The sequence below is a fragment of the Meles meles genome, chromosome 6, assembly GCF_922984935.1.
Source record: "Meles meles chromosome 6, mMelMel3.1 paternal haplotype, whole genome shotgun sequence".
Classification (NCBI taxonomy): domain Eukaryota; kingdom Metazoa; phylum Chordata; class Mammalia; order Carnivora; family Mustelidae; genus Meles; species Meles meles.
In genome coordinates this window covers 62,225,682-62,245,876 of record NC_060071.1, presented here as the reverse complement: position 1 = coordinate 62,245,876, position 20,195 = coordinate 62,225,682, and the positions used below count along the sequence as shown (strand labels likewise).

Genomic DNA, 20,195 nt, shown 5'->3' with positions numbered 1-20,195 from the left:
GCCAAAGGCAGATGCTTAACGACTGAGTCAGCCAGGCGCCCCAAGAATTATTTTCTTAAGATAGTCAACTTCTGTAGATTTCCCAAATACTGTATATAACTCCAACTTTAATCATTCCATGTATTACTATAAGTATGATTTGTAACTCCTCACTCATGTAGGATTCTGAATGCATACTTACAACTTCTTACACATAATCACATTCAGCTCCACTCTCAGGATTTCAACACTGGACAACAGTTTTAGTAAGTTTCAGAATTAAACCCAAATAGAGATGGAGTTAAGAGCACAGACTCCGGAAGTTGCCTGTGTTCAAACCTCATGTCTACCACTACTGCTCAGAAACACACTTATCCCATTTATTAAATCTTTCCTCATATGGCTATTATAGAGAATAATAGTAACTACCTCATTATCTATAATGTGAGAAATAAGTGAGTTATTATATATAAATATTTAGAGCCGTAAATGCTGTAGGTCTGTTATTATATTACTATAATTACATTAGATTCACATCTGAGCAGCTTCAAGTGAGAAAATAATAATTTTCTTTCTCAATGGTGACAAAGAGTATTCTGGACACATCACATATATAATAAGGAAATTTTTGCTTTTGATATGAACTGAATGGAGAAAAAAATCTTTTTAAGTAAATATTTGGCCACAATGGCCAAGTAACAACTACCTTATAATTAGCCTGCCAGCATCTGAACACAGGTATTATAGCCTACTTCAAGTAGGGAAACAAAAGGTTTGGGGATATTTTTAATACTAACTGAAACCCATAAAAGGGAAAAGCCTCTTTGGGATCAACATTTAGAGGCATGGGAAGATTAGAAAGAGTCTACAAATCTGTCTCAATCTGAAATTATCCTAGACATTTTAGCCAATTCCATATCATTCTTAATCCAGATGAAAAGAGAAAATAAACATGGAAGAGTAACTTGTTAATTCCAAAACAATGTTTTTTGGGTTGTTTTTTTTTTAAAGATTTTATTTATTTATTTGACAGGCAGAGATCACAAGTAGGCAGAGAGGCAGGCAGAGAGAGAGGAGGAAGCAGGCTTCCTGCTGAGCAGAGAGCCCGATGCGGGGCTCGATCCCAGGACCCTGAGATCATGACCTGAGCTGAAGGCAGAGGCTTTAACCCACTGAGCCACCCAGGCGCCCCCCAAAACAATGTTTCTGAGCGATTCACAGTGTTATTCTTTGGTCTGCAGGTTTCACAAAAAAAGAAAAAAATGTTTTTAAAATGGGTTTTTCATCTTAATGATACCAAAATTATCTTACGTTCAATGAAGACAAATCTATTTTTCAGTTCAAAAATTATCAAAGCAAAGCTATTTTATTCACGGATTTAGAATAACACAGTGTGTCTAAAAATGGAGTTTACCTAGTACCTATTCTTGAGAGTGCAAGTGTTCTTTTTCTTTAAAATAAATCCTGTATTATTCCCCTAGAGGACTCCTAGAAACTAGGCTGGAATTTGGTGCAAGAGTAGCATTCTCTCTAATATGTGGCTCAACAGGGAAGAATGGCAGGTAGTTTTAATAACTGAAAAGAAATTTTCAAGAAGTTTAAGGTATACAGTTTATGGTTGTTTTTAAACTATATCAGGTAACTCATTCACTCATTCTCTATATAACAAACACTTACTAAACCTTATCCACCAGAAACTGCTTGCTCACTGCCAAAGACAACCATGTTACAATTCTGCATCAATTTTTTTTTTTAAAGATTTTATTTATTTATATGACAGAGAGAGAGATCACAAGTAGGCAGAGAGAGAGGCAGAGAGAGGGGAAGGGAAGCAGGCTCCACGCCTAGCAGAGAGCCTGACATGGGGCTTGATCCCAGGACCCTGGGATCATGACCCAAGCCGAAGGCAGAGGCTTTAACCCACTGAGCCACCCAGGTGCCCCGTCTGCATCAATATTTTTTTAAATGTAGTTTGCCTTTGACTTTGGAGGATTACTCCTTTCATTACACAATGGCACAACTTTATTTAGGAAAGGGATCCTTTAACTTGCAAAGTGATTTCTAGCACAGAAAACTCTGGAAAGGCCTAAGAGCCCTCACTCATTAAGATCTGATTCCTGGGGCACCTGGGTGCCTCAGTGAGTTAAAGCCTCTGCCTTCCGCTCAGGTCATGATCTTGGGGTCCTGGGATAGAGCCCCGCATCGGGCTCTCTGCTCAGCAGGGAGCCTGCCCCCCCCCACCCCGGCCTGCCTCTCTGCCTACTTGCAATCTCTGTCTGTCAAAATAAATAAAGTCTTAAAAAAAAAAAAAAAAGATCTGATTCCTGAATATTAGCTATAAGTAAATTAAATCACATGCATATTAAGTCAAAATCCCAAACTTGGTTTACAGGAAGATACACTTCTCCAGAAATAGAATGTATCTTAAAGGAAATATTTGCATTTTTAATGCAACATTTACATGTTAGCATTTAATTCCATTTTTGGGAAATGAAAAATAAAACAAATACAGTACCTTTGATTCCACTTGGTTTAGCATAAGCGGAATGTCAGAAGTTGCTGACTTGGGCACACCAAGAGTATCACAGATAGCTTGAACTTCCTGATAAATTTCACTGTTTTTATCTAACTGAGAATTTTTATGTTTCTTGTTCTGTAGTATCTGTAAAGCTTGAAGCTCTGTACTTAAAAATACTGTAATAAAAAAAGGGAAAAACATAATGTTAAAACATACAAGAACTACTTAAAAATCCCATTTCTAGGTATATATACAAAAGAACTGAAATCAACATCTCAAAGAGATTTACACTGCCATGTCCTCTGCAGTACTGTTCACAATAGCCAAGAGAAGGAAACAACCTAAGTGCCCTTCAGTAGCTGAATAAAGAAAATGTGGTATAATACACAAAACGGAATATTAGGCCTTAACAAAAAAGGAAATCCAGCCACTTGCAACCACATGGATGAACCTGGAGGACAGTATGCGAAGTGAATGAAATAAGCCAAACACAGAAGGACAAATATAATGTAGTATCACTTTTATCAGGAACCTAACACAGTCCAACTCATAAAGCAGAAAGTAGAATGGTGGTTGCCAGGGGCTGGGGGAGGGGGGAAACTGGAAGTTATCAAACAACTTCTTACGAAACAGGTGATCTATTTTAATAAGGTTTTAAAATCCGAAGGACCGTGGCACAGTACTCATAAGCAAATCTGATACATTTTGGTCAGTGATCTCAGGGTCTTGAGGTCAAGCCCTGAATCAGGCTCCCCACTTAGCAGGGAATCTGAGTCTGCTTCTCCCCCTCCTCCTCTCCCTCTGCCCCTCTTTCTGCATTCCCTTTCTCTCTCTCTGAAAATAAATTAAATCTTTAAAAAATATTTGCTAAGGGGTAGATCATTATGTTAAGTGTTCTTATCACAAAAAAATATATAAAGAGGGCAGGAGGAAACTTTTTAAAAAAAGAGATCATGTCTACTGCAGAATTTAAGGTCTAGTAGGAGAGACCCATCAGTAAATCAATAATGTAATAATGTAGAATGTGTAAAACTAAAAACATGCTCTCTCATATGCACAGAGTGCTCAACTCAGGGGAGAATGCACAGCTTTCACTGATCTATAAGCTGACAGAGCAACCTGAATAACCACTGGCCTTCAGGATAGACCACCCCAGGCTGTTCATAAGCCCCTTTACCATCATTTCATTTACTCCTTTCAATAGCTATACAGAAGAAAATTACTCAATACTCTTATATGGTTACAGTTGTGTTTTAAATTAACTTTCACTGTAGTAGTTAAAATACTGGATTGTGTTTTTGTTTAAAATTATATACACACTACAAACACACTCCACAACACAGTAGTTTCAACTCCAGCTGAGAACTATCTGAGAAAACTGTTTAAAGTACAGACATACCTGATTTAATGGCACTTCACTTAACTACACTTCACAGACAATTCCATTTTTTACAGATTGGAAGGTCTGTGGCAAACCTGTGTCAAGCAAGTCTATCAGTGCCATTTTCCCAACATTTGCTCTGTGTGTCACATTTTGGTAATTCTTGAAGGGGATTAAAAGAGCTATTCCAGGGAACACACAAATAAGAAGTGAAACAGGGGACGCCTGGGTGGCTCAGTGGGTTAAAGCCTCTGCCTTCAGCTCGGGTCGTGGTCCCAGGGTCCTGGGATCGAGCCCTGCATCGGGCTCTCTGCTCAGCACGGAGCCTGCTTCCTCTCTGCCTGCCTCTCTGCCTACTTGTGATCTCTGTCAAATAAATAAAATCTTTAAAAACAAACAAAAAAAAAGAAAGTGAAACAGCCTTACTGCGGATACGGAGAAAGTCTGAGTGGTCTTGAGTAAAAGACCAGACCAGCCACATCATGCCTTAAACCAATCTAATCCAGAGCAAGGCTCTACCTCTCTTCAATTCTATGAAGGCTGACAAAGATGAGGACTCTGCAGAAGGAAAATTTGAAGCTAGCAGAGGTTGGTTCATGAGGTTTAAGAAGCTGTCTCCATAGCATGAAAGTACAAGGTGAAGCAACAAGTGTGATACAGAAGTTGTAGCAAGTTATCCAAAAGAGCCAGCTAAGTAATGAAAGTGACAATACTGAACAACAGATTTCCAGTGCAGATTAAACAGCCTACTACTGGAAGATGAGGCCATCTAGGACTTCTCACAGAGACAAACCAATACCTAGCTTCCAAGCTTCAAAGGGCAGGCTGACCTCTTGTTAGGGGCTAATGCAGGTGGGGACTTAAAGTTGAAGCCAATGTACATTCACCATTGTAAAAATCCTGGGGCCCTTAAAAATTCTGCTATACTACATCTATTCTGCATGTGCTCTGTAAATGGAACTACAAAGCCTGGGTGATAGCATGATTTATTGACTATTTTAAACTCACTGCTGAGACCCACTACTCAGAAAAGAAGATTCCTTTCAAAACAGAACTGCTCATTGACAACGCACCCAAGGTCTCTCACGGAACTCTATAATGAGATTAATGTTGCTTTCGTGCCTGCCAACACAATATCCATTCTGCAGCCCATGGATCAAGGAGTAATTTTGACTTTCAAGTCTTATTATCTGAGAAATATAATCCCTAAGGCTATCACTGCCATAGATCATGAATCCTCTGGTGGATCTGGGCAAAGTCAATTGAAATCCCTCTGAAGAGAATTCACCATTCTAGATGCCATTAAGAACATCCATGATTCATGGGTAGAGATCAAAATACTAACAGGAATTTGGAAGAAGCTGACTCCAACCCTTGTGGATGCCTTCGAGGGGTCTAAGACTTCAGTAGAGGATGTAACTGCAGATGTGGTGGCAATAGCAAGGGAACTAGAAGTAGAGCTGAAGATGTGACCAAACTGCTACAGTCGCATACCAAACTTAACAGATGAGGAGTTGCTTCTTATGGATAAGAAAATGGTTTGAGATGGAACCTACTCATGGTGAAATATTGTGAAGACTGTTGAAATGACAACAAAGGATTTATAATATTCCATCAACTTAGTTGATATAGCAGCAATAGGGTTTGGGGGGATAAACTGCAGTTTTGAAAGAAGTGCTCCTGTAGGTGAAATGCCATCAAACAGCATCACATACTACAGAGAAATTGTTTATAAAAGAGTCGAATGATGTGGCAAACTTCACTGCTGCCTTATTTTAAGCAACTGCCACAGCCAACTAACCTTCAGCAACCACCACCCTGAAGAGCCAGCAGCCATTAGGGCAGAGGCAGGACCTTCTACCAGCAAAAGATTACAACCTACTAAAAGCTCAATGACAGGGGCACCTGGGTGGCTCAGTGGGTTGGGCCTCTGCCTTTGGCTCAGGTCGGGATCTCAGGGTCCTAGGATCAAGCCCCGCATCAGGCTCTCTGCTTAGCAGAGAGCCTGCCTCCCCCTCTCTCTGCCTGCCTGTGACCTCTCTGTCAAATAAATAAAATCTTTAAAAATAATTAAAAAATAAGTAAAAAAAGAAAGCTCAATGACACCTAGTATTTTTTAGCAATAAGGCATTTTTAGTTAAGCTGTGTACATTTTTTAGACATAATGCTATTATTACACACTTAATAAACTATAGTATATTGTAAATATGACTTTTTTATGCACTAGAAAACCAAAAAATTCATTTGACTTGCTTCACTATGATACTAACTTTATTGCAGTAGTCTGGAAATCAACTCACAGTATTCTCTGAGATATGCCTGTAGAGGTGTCAGGGTCCCACCCTCAAAGATTCTGAACCAGTAGATCCGAAGCAGGAATTGAGCTTCTATATGCTATTAGAACTAAGGTAATTCTCATGGGCAGGCAGGATTGAGAGTCACTGACTTAAAGACTTTTTCACAAAGTTTACACGTGACAGTCAAAAGATCCCACAAAAAGTTAATACCAAAATGTATCAAGTTTATGAGGACTATGCCAAAGTCCTTCTGATTTCAAAACTTCATTTAAACAGATCACCAGTTCTTCAAAAATCTGTATTTTGGACAGAACCCAAGTTGGTCTGCCTTTGTTCTGGGAAATGTGTTCCATGTAATTCTACAAACAAGAGTTCAGTCTAATACTTCAAGTGCTAATCCATTCAGACAGCAAACAATATAGTAAAAAGTCTTCTTCCCACCACAGATCTTCAGATTTCCCCTCCCTAGAGGCAATCAATACTAATTTCTTGGGTATCTTTTTAGGCATATGTGTATGTATATGGAGAATGCACATCTACCATCTACACACTTTTCTTTTATACAAATAAGAGCATACGGCACATGTTCTGTATATTTTTTTAATTTACCAATACAGCAGAAATCAGTCCATATCAGTACATTTGATCTATTTTCATTCTCATGGCTATATAATGGTATCACTGGAAGAATATACCTTTTTTTTATTTTTACTTTGACACAGACAGAGAGAGAGAGATCACAAGTAGGCAGAGAGGCAGGCAGAGAGGCCGGCAGAGGAGTGGGGGTGGGGGAAGCAGGCTCTCTGCCGAGCAGAGATCCCAACGCGGCACTCGATCCCAGGACCCCAAGATCACGACATGAGCCGAAGACAGAGGCCCAACCCACTGAGCCACCCAGGCACCCAGAATATACCATTTCTACTTAACTACTATGAATAATGCCATAACAAACATCATTTTTGTATATCTTTGTACACTTAGGGAAATAGGTATGTATTGAGTCATGGAATTTCCAAGTCAAAAGGTAGGTGAAAAAAAAAAGGTAGGTGAATTTTAACAGTGATACTGAGAATTTGCCCTTCTAAAAGGTTATACAGTTATTCTCCCATATTTTCATGCCTATCATATATGAGAATGCTTATTCCCGCCTAATCCAATGAATTTTTTTGGTATTTACTCGCCTATTAAAGTGAAAAATGGTATTCTGTCATTTTACTTTTGTAACTCTTTAACTCTAGAAATACTGTTGCATCTTTTCATGTTCAGAAGCATTTTTTTTTAAAGATTTTATTTATTTGACAGAGAGAGAAATCAGAAGTAGGTAGAGCAGCAAGCAGAGAGAGAGGGGGAAGCAGGCTCCCTCTTGAGCAGAGAGCCCCATGCGGGGCTCAATCCCAGGACCCTGAGATCATGACCCAAGCCAAAGGCAGAGGCTTAACCCACTGAGCCACCCAGGCGCCCCTCAGAAGCAATTTTTTAAAACTTTTTTCTGTAGAGTGCCAGTTCATGTCTTTTGTAATTTACACATTTTTCCAGTGAGTTTTTATCTTTTTCTTCTTGATTTATAAAAGCTCTTCACATAGTAAGGACCTTTTTATCTTTTACATGTTGCAAACACACCCAAGAAAAATATGAAGAGGATTATTAATCAGTATGTTCTAAAGACAGTCGAACTCAAGATGGAAGAGATGATGGTAAGACTGTGAACTGGTATATCTCTGAATCAAAATATGGCAATATATCTAAGTAAAAGTAACAACAAATATGAATGAGCAAATTAAAAAATATGAACAAATTAAAAACAGAAAAGAATCTAAATACCATTATGTAAAAATGTTATGCCCATAGCATAGAATGTTATGTAGCCAATTTAAATTATTTTTTCCAAAAAAAATTTTAAGTAATGAAAAAATGCTCACAACACATTAAATGAAAAGAAAGAAGAGAAGGAACTGTATCTATAATAGACTCTAATCTTATTTAAATGTATGTGTGTAAAGGAAAAGAGCTGGAAAAGAAAATATACCAAGAAGTTATTAATGATTCTCTCTGGGGAGTGAGATTATCAATGATTTTTTCCCTTACAATTCTTTCTACTTTTTAAGATTTCTAGGATGATTATATCATTTTTTAACATATAAAATTTTCCATTCTATTTTCAAGGACTAGCAGCATCTAATACATTCACACTGTTGTGCAACCATCACCACCATCCAACTCCAGAACATTTTTATCTTCCCCAACAAATACTACACCCATTTAACACTAATTCCCTGTTATGCTCCACCTTGCAGGCATGCATTTTCAGAATCAGAAAAAGCTATACCAATTTCTCTTACATCTCCTCTTCACTTTTACTTGTACCATAAATCTGTATTGCTATTATTGCTCAGATTTTTAGCAGATAATGCAAAAAGGGAAACACAATTGAGTACATAGTTCTCACTGACTGAAAGAGCATAAAAGTTCCTCTAGGCCATTGCTTCTTAGCTTCCTTTCTGTCCCAATATATCTAAGGGATACTGTACAACCTACCATTATTAACAATGGTTCACTAAGTCAGTGACTCATACTAAATGGAAGATGGGGAAACAGGGCAAGAGATAGGGGCAGGGGGCACATAATTTTTATCCCCTCAACACACACAAGGTAATTCAAATGTCTAGACTACTATCAGTACCACTCAACATTTATGATTCCTGCACCAATGAAACAAACATTACTAACACTAGAGACTATTAGGAATATATCACATGGAACGTTTTATAAATGGTGCAACCCAAAATAATAGAAATCTTCAGTAATAAGGATGCTACAAAAATTCTTTCAAATGGTCACTGTTGAACTTTCAAAACAACATGAAATTCAACTGAATTAAAAAAAAATTTAAAGGACCCCAATACAAACAGACATATTATTTATGGTAACTATCTGGATGTAGGGTAATCAATACTCCAAACTCACCCCTGAAAAAAATAGGCCACACTCACTAGAATTCAAATGCCCAGAGAACACAATTTTTTTAAAAAACAGATATAACCCTTGTGCCTAGAGCAGTTTTTAGTACAGTAATTGATGATCAGTAAATATTTTTGAACTGTCATTCAACGTCTATCACTACAAACAAGCTGTAATAATCTACTTAGCTGCCTAGTTTCAGAGAGTTTTAAGAATAAATAGGACTCTAAATGACCAACTTTAGTCATTTAGTCATGCATGCTCAGAGATGAATTACATAAAGAAAAATAACTAAAATAATATATAAATCACAAACACAGGGCATTCTATATTGGCCAAATTGATCATAAGTAGTTGAAATCTTAGCACTCTAGAATTTATACCACATTTATGTAAGTATCTCTAAGTCAGCTTCAGATTAAAACTTTTCTAACAAAATTTCTAAAGCTTCACTAATGAAATTTCATAAATACTGAAAATAACAAAAAACACACGAGTTTAAATGTTCAAAGAAAGGTAACTTACATAGAAGCTTCAAACAGTCATCCTTCTTTTTTAAACGGTCCTTAATATCTCCTGATATGAGTACAGAATATGGGCATGCCATTTCTTTTAAAAACCCACTTATCTCAAGCTGGAAGCTTTCTAGATCATCTCTCCCTTTAAAAAAGAAAAGTCATAAAACACTAAGTATTTACAATCTAATCTGAAACTATAAAATCTACCTCTAATGATTTCAATTTTACATTCAATTATAACTTTTCAACTTGAAATTAAATCCTTACACATGTGACCCCAATGCTCAGGTAATCAAACAACTTCTAGAGAAAGTAATACTTAAATTTAAGAACTTAAGTATCAAATCATGAGATATGTATTTTTGTATTTCAATCCCTGATGGATATTTTCCAACAGACTTTCCACAAAAGCAGATAAACTGGGAATATTTTATGTCAGTAACTGAAATATTAAAAGCATTACTATGGCTATAATTATTAACTGGCTTCAGAGCAAATGATCTATTTCTACTGTATTTCTACAGATTCAGATAACAAATGCAATCATCTAATTAAGCCTCATTGCTTATCTTCCTTTCACAATCTAACTATGTAGAAATTTGTGCCACATGTTTTAAATTCAGCTAATTTTACTTTGCTACTTTGAATTCTATTGGATGTGGCAAGAAAAGAAAATTTTAAAGTAGGGTAGCTTCAAAAGGGAAGACTACTTTGTACCCCATCAAATGCTCAAACATAAAAAAATTTTCATTTTAGTTCTCTCACTGAAATTCTACAAACTGAAGACCCACAAGGACTCCAGTTACCAAGACAGTAAATGAATTAAACTTTTCTGAGGTAGCACAGGAGTTTTTTTATGTATTCCTATGTAAACCCATGTCCTGAGTTGCAGGCTTGCTAATGCAACTCAAATTACTTCAATGAAACAAAAACAAAACCTTAATTTAAAACAAGCAGTATTCAAAAATTAAACTGTTTAAATAATCAAATTCAGACTCTACTTTTTCTAAAGAATACTAAGGTTAACACTGTAAGCAGTTATTTATAATCTTATATAAACTTAAGAACCAACTTTGAATTAATATATAATTTAACCTAAGTATATTTAATCTTATATACTGTAGTCATTCGTAATATTAATATTTATTATTATAATATTAATTATTTATTATTATTAATATAATATTTATTATAATATTAACGCTTTTTCTTTGTAGATGAACCACAGGCAAAACTATAAATCATAAGCTATCATTTCATTACTATTATACAAAAGTAAATAAAACACAATGACAATACCAGCTGAAGTGATACTTTCTTCCAAGTTGCACAATGATTTTATTTGAGAGCCTAACCAAACACAGAGCTCTGAAAATTCAGGTGAAGACAGTCCACCCTCTGCTGCCTTGGTAAGGGCTTGCTCTTCTAACAGTGGTCCCTTATACCTAGAAAGGAAGACATAAAAGGTTTAAAAAACAAAAAAAAAAAAGAAAAAAAAACCTGATAGTAATCTATACCAAGGCCTGCTGCCTATTTTTGTAAATAAAGTTTTAGCAGAACACAGCCAATAAAGATATCCATTCACAGACTGTCTCTGGCTGCTTTCACAATGCAACTGCAGAGTTCTTAATATGGTCAGCATATTAATGTCATGAAGGGTGAGTATTTTCAAATCCTCATTGGGCTGGTAAGAACTTAAGGCTTAATGAGGTTAAGACCTGCCTTAAGTAGCAGGCTAGGCACAGTAACAGGCATGCACAGATAGAGATACAGCCATAATTATATTTATTTATAATTCACTTGGTCTTCAGAGCAATGCTGTGAAGTCAGCATGATCTTAATGCTGTAGGATCAGAAGATAATAGCTAGGTGATGACACTAGCATTTAAATCCAGAGTTGAACCCAAACACTCCATATGAACTCAAACTTCTGTCTATGCTAATAAGGGAAGTTAATGAAATAACCTGGGCAGTTGACACAGCCAGGTAGAGAGAGAGCTGGGACTAGACCACTGTCTCTGCTTCTACAGGCAAGACTGATTCTTCTATACGTTACCTTTCCTCCATATCTCACTGTGCCTCTTACTGAGATTTAATAGTAAACATCTTCTTTCCCCTAATTACTTTCATCTCTACAATAAAGAAATAATCATAAACTCCTGAATAAATTTAATTAATTCTTATCATTGGTGAGGTTATTTTTAACTGAAATGCTGATTATAAAATTCAATAAAATTTTTCAGATCACCAAAAATATTGAATTTAGAAGGGGAAAAACTCCTACAAATCTTAGTGCCTCAGCTCACCAAATTACATAAAAATAAAAAGAAGAAAAAATGCATTTAACAAAACCAAACATCTAATAATAATCACAATTATACGGCAACTAACACCAAAAACTGCTTTTACACTAGGCCAGTGCTCTATGTATATGTGCTATGTATATCACCTCACTTAAGTGCCATATCTAATAAGATAGGGATTATTATTATGTTCTTAGTTCATTCAGGTATTTTTATTTAAGTAGGAAAGCGCTACTCTTATTCCAAACACTGGGGACACCTCCCCTAGGCCTAGACTCCCCCAGAGCCACTTATATGGGAAACACAGTTGCTTCGAGCTCTGGTGATCCAATCTTCAATCCATTAGGGCCACTGGCAAACCCCCACAAAGACACAGGCGATGACTAATTTACTTTCTCTTTTCCATTTCCATCAGCCAACATATAAAATATGAGACCCTTTCCTTCCCTTTGTCATTTGTATGCCCTACTGGCTTACCTCTGATCCAGCTCTCCACTTACTGACCCAAACTCTTCCACTATGTTTCATCTACAAAAAACTATTCTAGATTGATAGTCGGAAAGATTATCCCTACCACCTCTAGCTTTGGTGATTTTGCTCTCTGAAAGTTCTTAAAGGACAGATGGTAGGGTTTTTGCCCTTCTTGCTTCCCAAAACAGTATCCATATTATTGGTCCCCCACCATCTTATAAATACCTCCTTCTCTCTTTAGGCGAGGCCAGTCAGACTTGCCACTCTCCCTTTTGTGGTTTTCACCTATTAATTACTTGGACACTCTCCAAAATTCCTTGTGCTGTTTTTCTCTCCAATCCCATTTCTGCTATTTGCCTGTATGCATACCCTATACAATATCCTGAGCTCTCAATTCCTGAAGTTCATCTTTTCAGACCTTTGCCATGAGATGTCAGTAAGGCACCCCTTAGACCTTGCCATCACCGGGAACTACTCTACCTCCAAAATCACTAAATCAAACCTGTCACTCCCTGACCACAACCTACTACTTATTCTTTTAGCTTGCTCTTTTGACCACTCCCCTTCAACTCTCCTTGGATCTCATTTCTACCTCCATTCCACTGGTCACTCCATATTCTCTGTATTTCCTACCTCCCTGCTATCTTCATTTTCTTCCCTTTCCAAATTAGATTCCAAGGTGTATCATTTCATTTTGGTTCTCAATACTTACTGAAGAAATGAATCCTTGATACCGTCATCCCCTTCAGCTCTAATATCCAATCAATCACTAAGTTCTACAGTGCACACTTTTTTCCACTTCCATCTCCACCGAGCAGTCATCACTTCTTGCCCTGACTACTAAACTCTCCAAGCACCTCCGCCTTACTGAAGTAACTTTTCAAACTAGATATCTGATCTCTCCCTTTTTTATTTAAAATCCTTCAAACATGTCCCAATGCTGTTAAAACAAAGAACAAAATCCACAACACAGCCTAAAAAGTGCTGCATGCTTTCATCCTCCCCTAACTTTTCAATCAGATCTTCCACTATCTTGGCCACTGCTCTCTGCTCTCCAGGTGCATGGGCCTCCTTCTAGTTATTCTAATACAGCAAGTTCCTTTCCACTTCAAGAGCTTTCATCTTTTGTTCCCAATTTAAGAATACCCTTGTCCTCTTTTCCTACGAATCTCACTCCTGTCCACCTCCTGTCATGTCATGTCACCCTGCTCTTTTCCTTTAAAGAGCTTATTAAAGTTTATAGTACTTGTGTGATCACATCCGTTTTTCCACTGAACTGTAAGCGCCACGGGGACAGAGATCAATTCTGTTCTGCACACAAATGACTCCTCAGAACAGTTTTCAACATACAGCTGTGTTCAATAAATAACTGAAATAAACGTCCTTCCATAATGCTGATTCCAAACTAAGATGTGAAGATTTTTAAAAATATGCATGCCGTACTGTACCCCTTAAGATCATGATCCAGTCAATATTGTACAGAACAGACTGGAACCTTTTATTTCACAAGCTCCATACATGATTCTGATGCACAACCAGGGCTGAGATCCCCTCTCCAAAATCGTAGATGGTCAGAACTAAAAAAAGACTTCTGAAATCATGTGCTTCAGCCTCCTCCTCTCAGATGAAGAAGCAAAGTTATCTCCACCCAGTTTTCACGTGTATCACTGAACTCTTCTTTCACATACATTTTCCCTTTTAACACCTCCCTTTAGTATCCAGTTTTACCTTATAAACTAAAGAACTTTCACTAATAGGCTAAATGTCCAGTCACAACAGAAAATTCATTATTCACAAACTAAATGGGTATGTTACAGTGTTCAAATACAACATATATTGTAAATAAATACCACCTTCCACATTTCATTATCATTGTAAGAAAAATCAACTTCAAAATTTTACCCTCAGCTATTCCAGGAAAAATCAATTCTAAAGTATATAAACTGTTTTACTTTCTATATGGAATAATCTGAAACTAACTTTCCTTGGTAAAAGTCAAGATTATAGCAAAGTTCATTTTTCAAAATGCCTACAAAAAAAGAAATCTGGGGCACTTGGGTGGCATAGTTAAGCATTTGACTCTTGGTTTTGGCTCAGGTCCTGATCTCAGGGTCATGAGATTGAGTCCCTCATGAGGATCTGTGCTCAGGGTATTGTCTGCTTAAGGTTCTGTCTCCCTCTCCCTCTGCTTCTCCACCCAGCCCCTCCAAAATAAATAAATAAATCTTTAAAAAAAAAAAAAAATGGATGGGACGCCTGGGTGGCTCAGTTGGTTGAGCGCTACCTTCGGCTCAGGTCATGATCCCAGCATCCTGGGATTGATTCCCACATCTGGCTCCTTGCTCGGCAGGGAGCCTGCTTCTCCCTCTGCCTCTGCCTGCCAGTATGTCTGCCTGTGCTTGCTCGCTCACTCTCCCTCTCTCTCTCTGACAAATAAATAAATAAAATCTTTAAAAAAAAAAAAGGGGGGGGGAGAAATTCAAGGAATGAAATAAGAAAAAAAAGCACTTTCTCTTTGTCATAAACTACTTACAGAATCATACTATTTTTATCTGGAGGCCCTGGAATCTGAAACTATTTGGGGTCTACACACTTCTAGTTAGTATTTTAACTTGTTTTGCTTACCTCCTTAACCAAGTCAGGTGAAAATTTACAAGAGATTTCACAGAATAAAAATGCCCCTTAAATGATCACTGGCTCAGTTCTTTCAGTTGACAAACATTTATCCTGGACCTATCTACTAAGTGCAAGGCTTTTGTTACATCACAAAGTAGATAATCCTAGGGTCTCTAAGAAGCAACTGGAGAAGAGGTAAGTGCAGTCTTAGAAAAAAATAAAGGGGGTGGTGGTGGGGTTTTCAAACTTCACTACAGAACTGTAAAGTGCAAAGGCACAGCCTTTCCCATTCAAGAAATTCCAGCATTTGGCAAGGCAAACAATTGTGCAGATGGCTCCAATCTCTTTAAGTAAGGTGTATTTTTTAATCCTAAACTATCTGTCCCTATGTCTATCTCTATGCACTCTCTTCTTTGAACTTCTCTTCATTTACCCATTTATTCGGCCGCTATTTATTCTCCCAGAACACACTGTAGGAGGTTGCTGGAACAAGACTGGTAAAGGCACCTAATTTCCTGGAGCGTGGGGGGGAGGGGGATAAGGAGGTGGCAGTACCAGAGAGGCTAAATAAATACACAGGACAAGTTTGGGATGACAACAGCGGGAGGGAGACTACTTTGCATGCATTGATCCCAGTTCTTCGAAGTATTTAACGTCATTCCAGGAGTTCTCTCGGCACTTGGCATTCTGAACTGTAAATTCTGGTAGACTCTTTGTAGCCCTCAACAACTATGTGAGCTACTGGTAATCTGTAAACTGTCTCCTTCCTCTGCCTAGCACATAAATATGCATTAATTAATGCATATTAACGCCACAGTAATATGCAGTTAACAAATGGATGAAACGGTTGAATGAATGGACCCACACTTAACTTGGACACTTGCTCGGTCAAGGAAGCAAGAGATTCCCTCCCCAGCCCTAATTAAGCCACAGGTTGTACCTGGCAGGAGACAACAGCCCCCAGCCGCAGTCGAGGTTCCAGCACTCCACAGCCCCAGGCGGGACAACTACGTCAACACAAACAGCACCCGTGGGGCAGGGAAACGCTCCTCCTCGGACCGGCTGGTGCGAGCCCTGCTGCTCCACCCCAACGCCGCGGCTCGTGGCTACGGAGTTTCGGGGCCAGGAGTTTGGAAGAGGGGGCCACACGCCCCAGCTCTCCGGCCCTGCTCCACCCCCCAAACGGATTTCTCTCCCGCCTCCCTCTTAACTCCGTCGGCGCCGGCGGGAGTACGGCGGGGAAGGAGGCCTCCACCGAGATGCCGGAGCCCAGCGGAGGCCCACCGGCGGGAGACCGCAGCAGCCAGGCGGAGGGAGAGCTTACGTTTGCAGGGGGAAGGGCGTCCCCGGGAATACTCACCCCAGCGCCTCCAGGGTGTCCAGAACGTCCCCCTCCATCGTAGATTCGGAACCCAACTCCGGCCCTCTCATGGTCCTTCGGCCCAAAGCTGTTCGGCGCTCTAAGAAGCCCGCCGGAAACCTGCGTCACGGCGCCAAGGTTCCGGGCGGAGTCTCAGTCAGGACTGCCGAGGAGCGCCTCCGACTGGGGGCTTAACTGTTCCCGGCGCAGGGGATCCGCTGGCGGTGAGGAAAGCTGCTTGAGAGAACAGTGAGACGTGTTTAAGATAACAGTAAATTATAGACATAAAAAGGTTTCTTTGTGCTGGGTCTCTTCTGTGTGTCGAACTCAATCCTAGCAAACACCGTGATTCCACCCAAGTTGTTCTCAACCTATCAGGCTCCGGATCTCTCTTTTAATAACGAAAGTCCCAAAATGGAATCGTTATCTTGGGCTAAAATTGGTACGTAATACCATCCAGAGACACTTATTTTTAAATCAGTATGCACAGCAATGCTCCAACTTAAAAGAATAAAGGAAAAGGAATGTATGAAAATATTGTTAGGCTGTGAAACGTGGGTCAGCGGGGTGATGGGGTGCTTCCGTCTGTGTGGAATCCTCTCGCACACACAGACAGCGTGTTGTAGTGCTGACACAGTACACGCGAGCGGCATAGGAAACAAAAATGCGTGGGCAGAGTAGGGTGGTTGATGTGATTTTCCAAAATTGTGACTCACTCTCCATAAAGTTCCAAACCAAACAATATTCCTTCTGTGTACTATTCATGGAGAATTCAGACTCTCTAAGCCATGCAAAAAAAAAAAAAAAAAAAAAAAAAAACCAAAAACCAAAAAACTTAATCGTTCATATGTAAAAGAGTCCGGATTTAAGGTAAAATCATTACTAACAGTTTTATCATTGGGCACCCGGGTGGCTCAGTCGGTGAGGAGTGGGACTCCTGATTTGGTCTCAGGTCATGATCTCAGGGTCCTGAGATCCAAACTTGTATGGGGCTGTGTGCTGGGCATGCAGCTTGCTTAAGATTCTGTCTCTCTGCCCCTCTTTTCTCTTTCTCCCCCTCTCTAAACCAAAACAAAACAAAAACCAGTTATATCACCTACATGAATATCCAGTGGGTCTTGGGAGAGTTGTGCAGACACAAAATGATTGGCCCTTGTAACGTACTGTCCCCTCCCTTGTGGAAGATAACATCCCTTGACCCAGTTCACTAAAAGTCATGCCCTCACCTCTCTCTCTCTATTATTGCTACAGATAAAAAGCTTACCCATAAAACTGTAAAACTCTAAATTTGAATCCATGTCAGTAATGACTACTCTACCATATAACCCAGGCTTTAAACATAAAATTATTTGCAGTTTAATGTATATGAATTTATCCCTAAACCAAAGAGAGAATGTATGTTTTGGATGGTTGTTGCCTCCTTTAAAGAGTTCCAGAGTCATAAAAAGCACTATTTTTAGTAATCTTGGCAAAAAAGTCTCTACAAGGGACGTCTGGATGGCTCAGGCCATTTAAGCTGCTGCCTTCAGCTCAGGCCATGATCCCAGGGTCCGCAGGGAGCCTGCTTCTCTCTCGGCTTCTGCCTGCCATTCTACCTGCTTGTGTGTGCTTGCTCTCTCGCTCTCTCTCTGACAAATAAATAAATAAAATCTTAAGTCTACAAATATCAAATAGAAATGAGGTAACTGTTCTTTGTTAACGCTGATCTCGAGTGTTCTACAATTTTTACTAACTGAAGCACAGAAAAAAAGAAAGATTAAAAATACAAGGAAAAAAAAAAGCATGACAGGTACATGGGAAAGAAAAAAGGCCAGATGCTAGAAGAGATTCTAGACTCGTTTTGTGTTGGTTTTTTTTTTTGAAGAAAAGAGATAGCATTAAATGTAAATATTAGAATTTTTTTTAAGATTTTATTTATTTATTTGACAGAGAGAGATCACAAGTAGGCAGAGAGGCAGGCAGAGAGAGTGAGAGGGAAGCAGGCTCCCTGCCGAGCAGAGAGCCCGATGCGGGACTCGATCCCAGGGCCCTGAGATCATGACCTGAGCCGAAGGCAGTGGCTTAAACCACTGAGCCACCCAGGCGCCCCTAAATATTAGAAATTTTTAAAAGATTGAAAATTGATTATCTAAATGTGAATCCAGATAAGCTGAAAAACAAAACAAATTAAATACCAGAAAAACAAATAGAAATAATAAAGAGACATCAATAACAGACATCATTGAAATGGGAGAAAAAAGTACCTGGGTGGCTCAGTCTGTTAAACATCTGCCTTTGGCTCAGCTCATGATCCTGGAGTCCTGGGATCGAGTCCCACATCAGACTCTCTCCCTCTGCCTCTCTCTCTCTCTCTCTTTCTCTCTGTCTCTCATAAATAAATAAATAAAAAGAAATGGGAGAAAATTAAGTCAAATTTGCATCTTTTTTATAAAAACTAATAATAACAAAACTTCAGTCAAGTTGATCAAGAAAATAAAAGATGACACAAATAATCAATATCCAAAATGAAAAAGAGGACATTAGACATGAGACATTAGACAGTTAATAAGAGGATGTTAGGAAAAACTTTATGCAATAAATTTGAAAATTTAGATGAAACTGACAAATTCCTTGAGAGACAATTAACAGAAATAATATAAATTATTATTAAAAATGAATAATTTCGTATCAAAGAAATCAAGTTATTAATTAAAATTCACCCGTGAAGAACACATCAAGCCAGGATTCCTTTCCTGATGAATGTTTCCAAACAAGAAAGAAAGAACATCCGTCTTATACAAACTTTTCCAGAGACTAGAGAACATAGAGCATTTTGCAATGTTTTTTATGAGGACAAAATTACCTTAACACAGACATCATAAGGACATCACTAAAAAGAATATCTGAGGAGACTGGGTGGCTCTGTCAATTAAGCAACCCACAACCCTTGATTTCAGCTCAGATCATGAAACTGAGCCCTGCATCAGATTCTCTTTTTCTCCCCTTCCTTCTGCCCTTCCCCCACCCCTGTGGGCTCACTTGAACTCTCTCTCAAGTAAATAAATCTTTGAACAGATGTTTAATTTACAGAAATCCATTGAGCTATACCTATAATAATTCTTTACTTGTCTCTATGTATGTTTCTCCTTAACTTTTAAGTTACTTTTAAAAATAATGTTTTATACCTAAAAACGGTTAAAATGGCAAATTTCATGTTATATATACTTTGCAAAAAAAAAAAATTACTATAAAGTGCTTGCAACAGTGTCCAGTATATGGCAAGCACTTCATAAATGGTATCAACAATCTTTGGCTGGGTCTTTTAAAAAGCTGAGTTTGAGGCAAAAAGCTTAGGCACTAAGACCTAGAAATTCAACCCTAGAAAGCAGAGCCAATGCGAGAAGGGAGTGGGACAGGAAAGGAAAGCCAATATATGAAGTGTATTACCAAGTTGGTCACAGCTTAGAACAACAATTGGTTTGCTATCTCTGCACTGATGTCTTATGAAGTGAACATATTTCTCAGACATCTCTCTGGGTGAGGAAGGAAGAATTTAAGAGCTAGCTCCTGTCTCCATCTGTCAAAGTCCCTCCATGTGGAGGAGGACTCCCTCACACTTCCAGGTTACTTGTACACCTCAGCAGCTCCTAAAGAGACCATGCCTTGCTGCAAAGGCCACACCTTCTTTTACCCTGCGTTGAAGATCCTGTCGTGTTTAACCAACCCATGTAAAACACCAGAAAGTTTTATAAGGGGAAATTATCCAATTTTGCAGTACACAATCCAGTGGAGTCCCCACGGAGAATGGTTTGTTT

At 38.7% G+C, this 20,195-nt stretch overlaps 1 protein-coding gene across 1 annotated transcript in view; it reads right to left on the bottom strand.

Annotated features, from left to right (window-relative positions):
- Positions 1-16,494, bottom strand: part of FAM98B (family with sequence similarity 98 member B) — a 34,284-nt gene extending 17,790 nt beyond the window's left edge. Inside the window, exons 1-4 of the mRNA XM_046007972.1 lie at positions 16,402-16,494; positions 10,951-11,096; positions 9,659-9,793; positions 2,495-2,673 (exon numbers count right to left, since the gene is read on the bottom strand). Of these exons, the coding sequence (XP_045863928.1) occupies positions 2,495-2,673; positions 9,659-9,793; positions 10,951-11,096; positions 16,402-16,472 (531 nt within the window). The 5' untranslated portion in view covers positions 16,473-16,494. The remainder of the gene's footprint in view (positions 1-2,494; positions 2,674-9,658; positions 9,794-10,950; positions 11,097-16,401) is intronic.
- Positions 16,495-20,195: the final 3,701 nt, after the last annotated feature.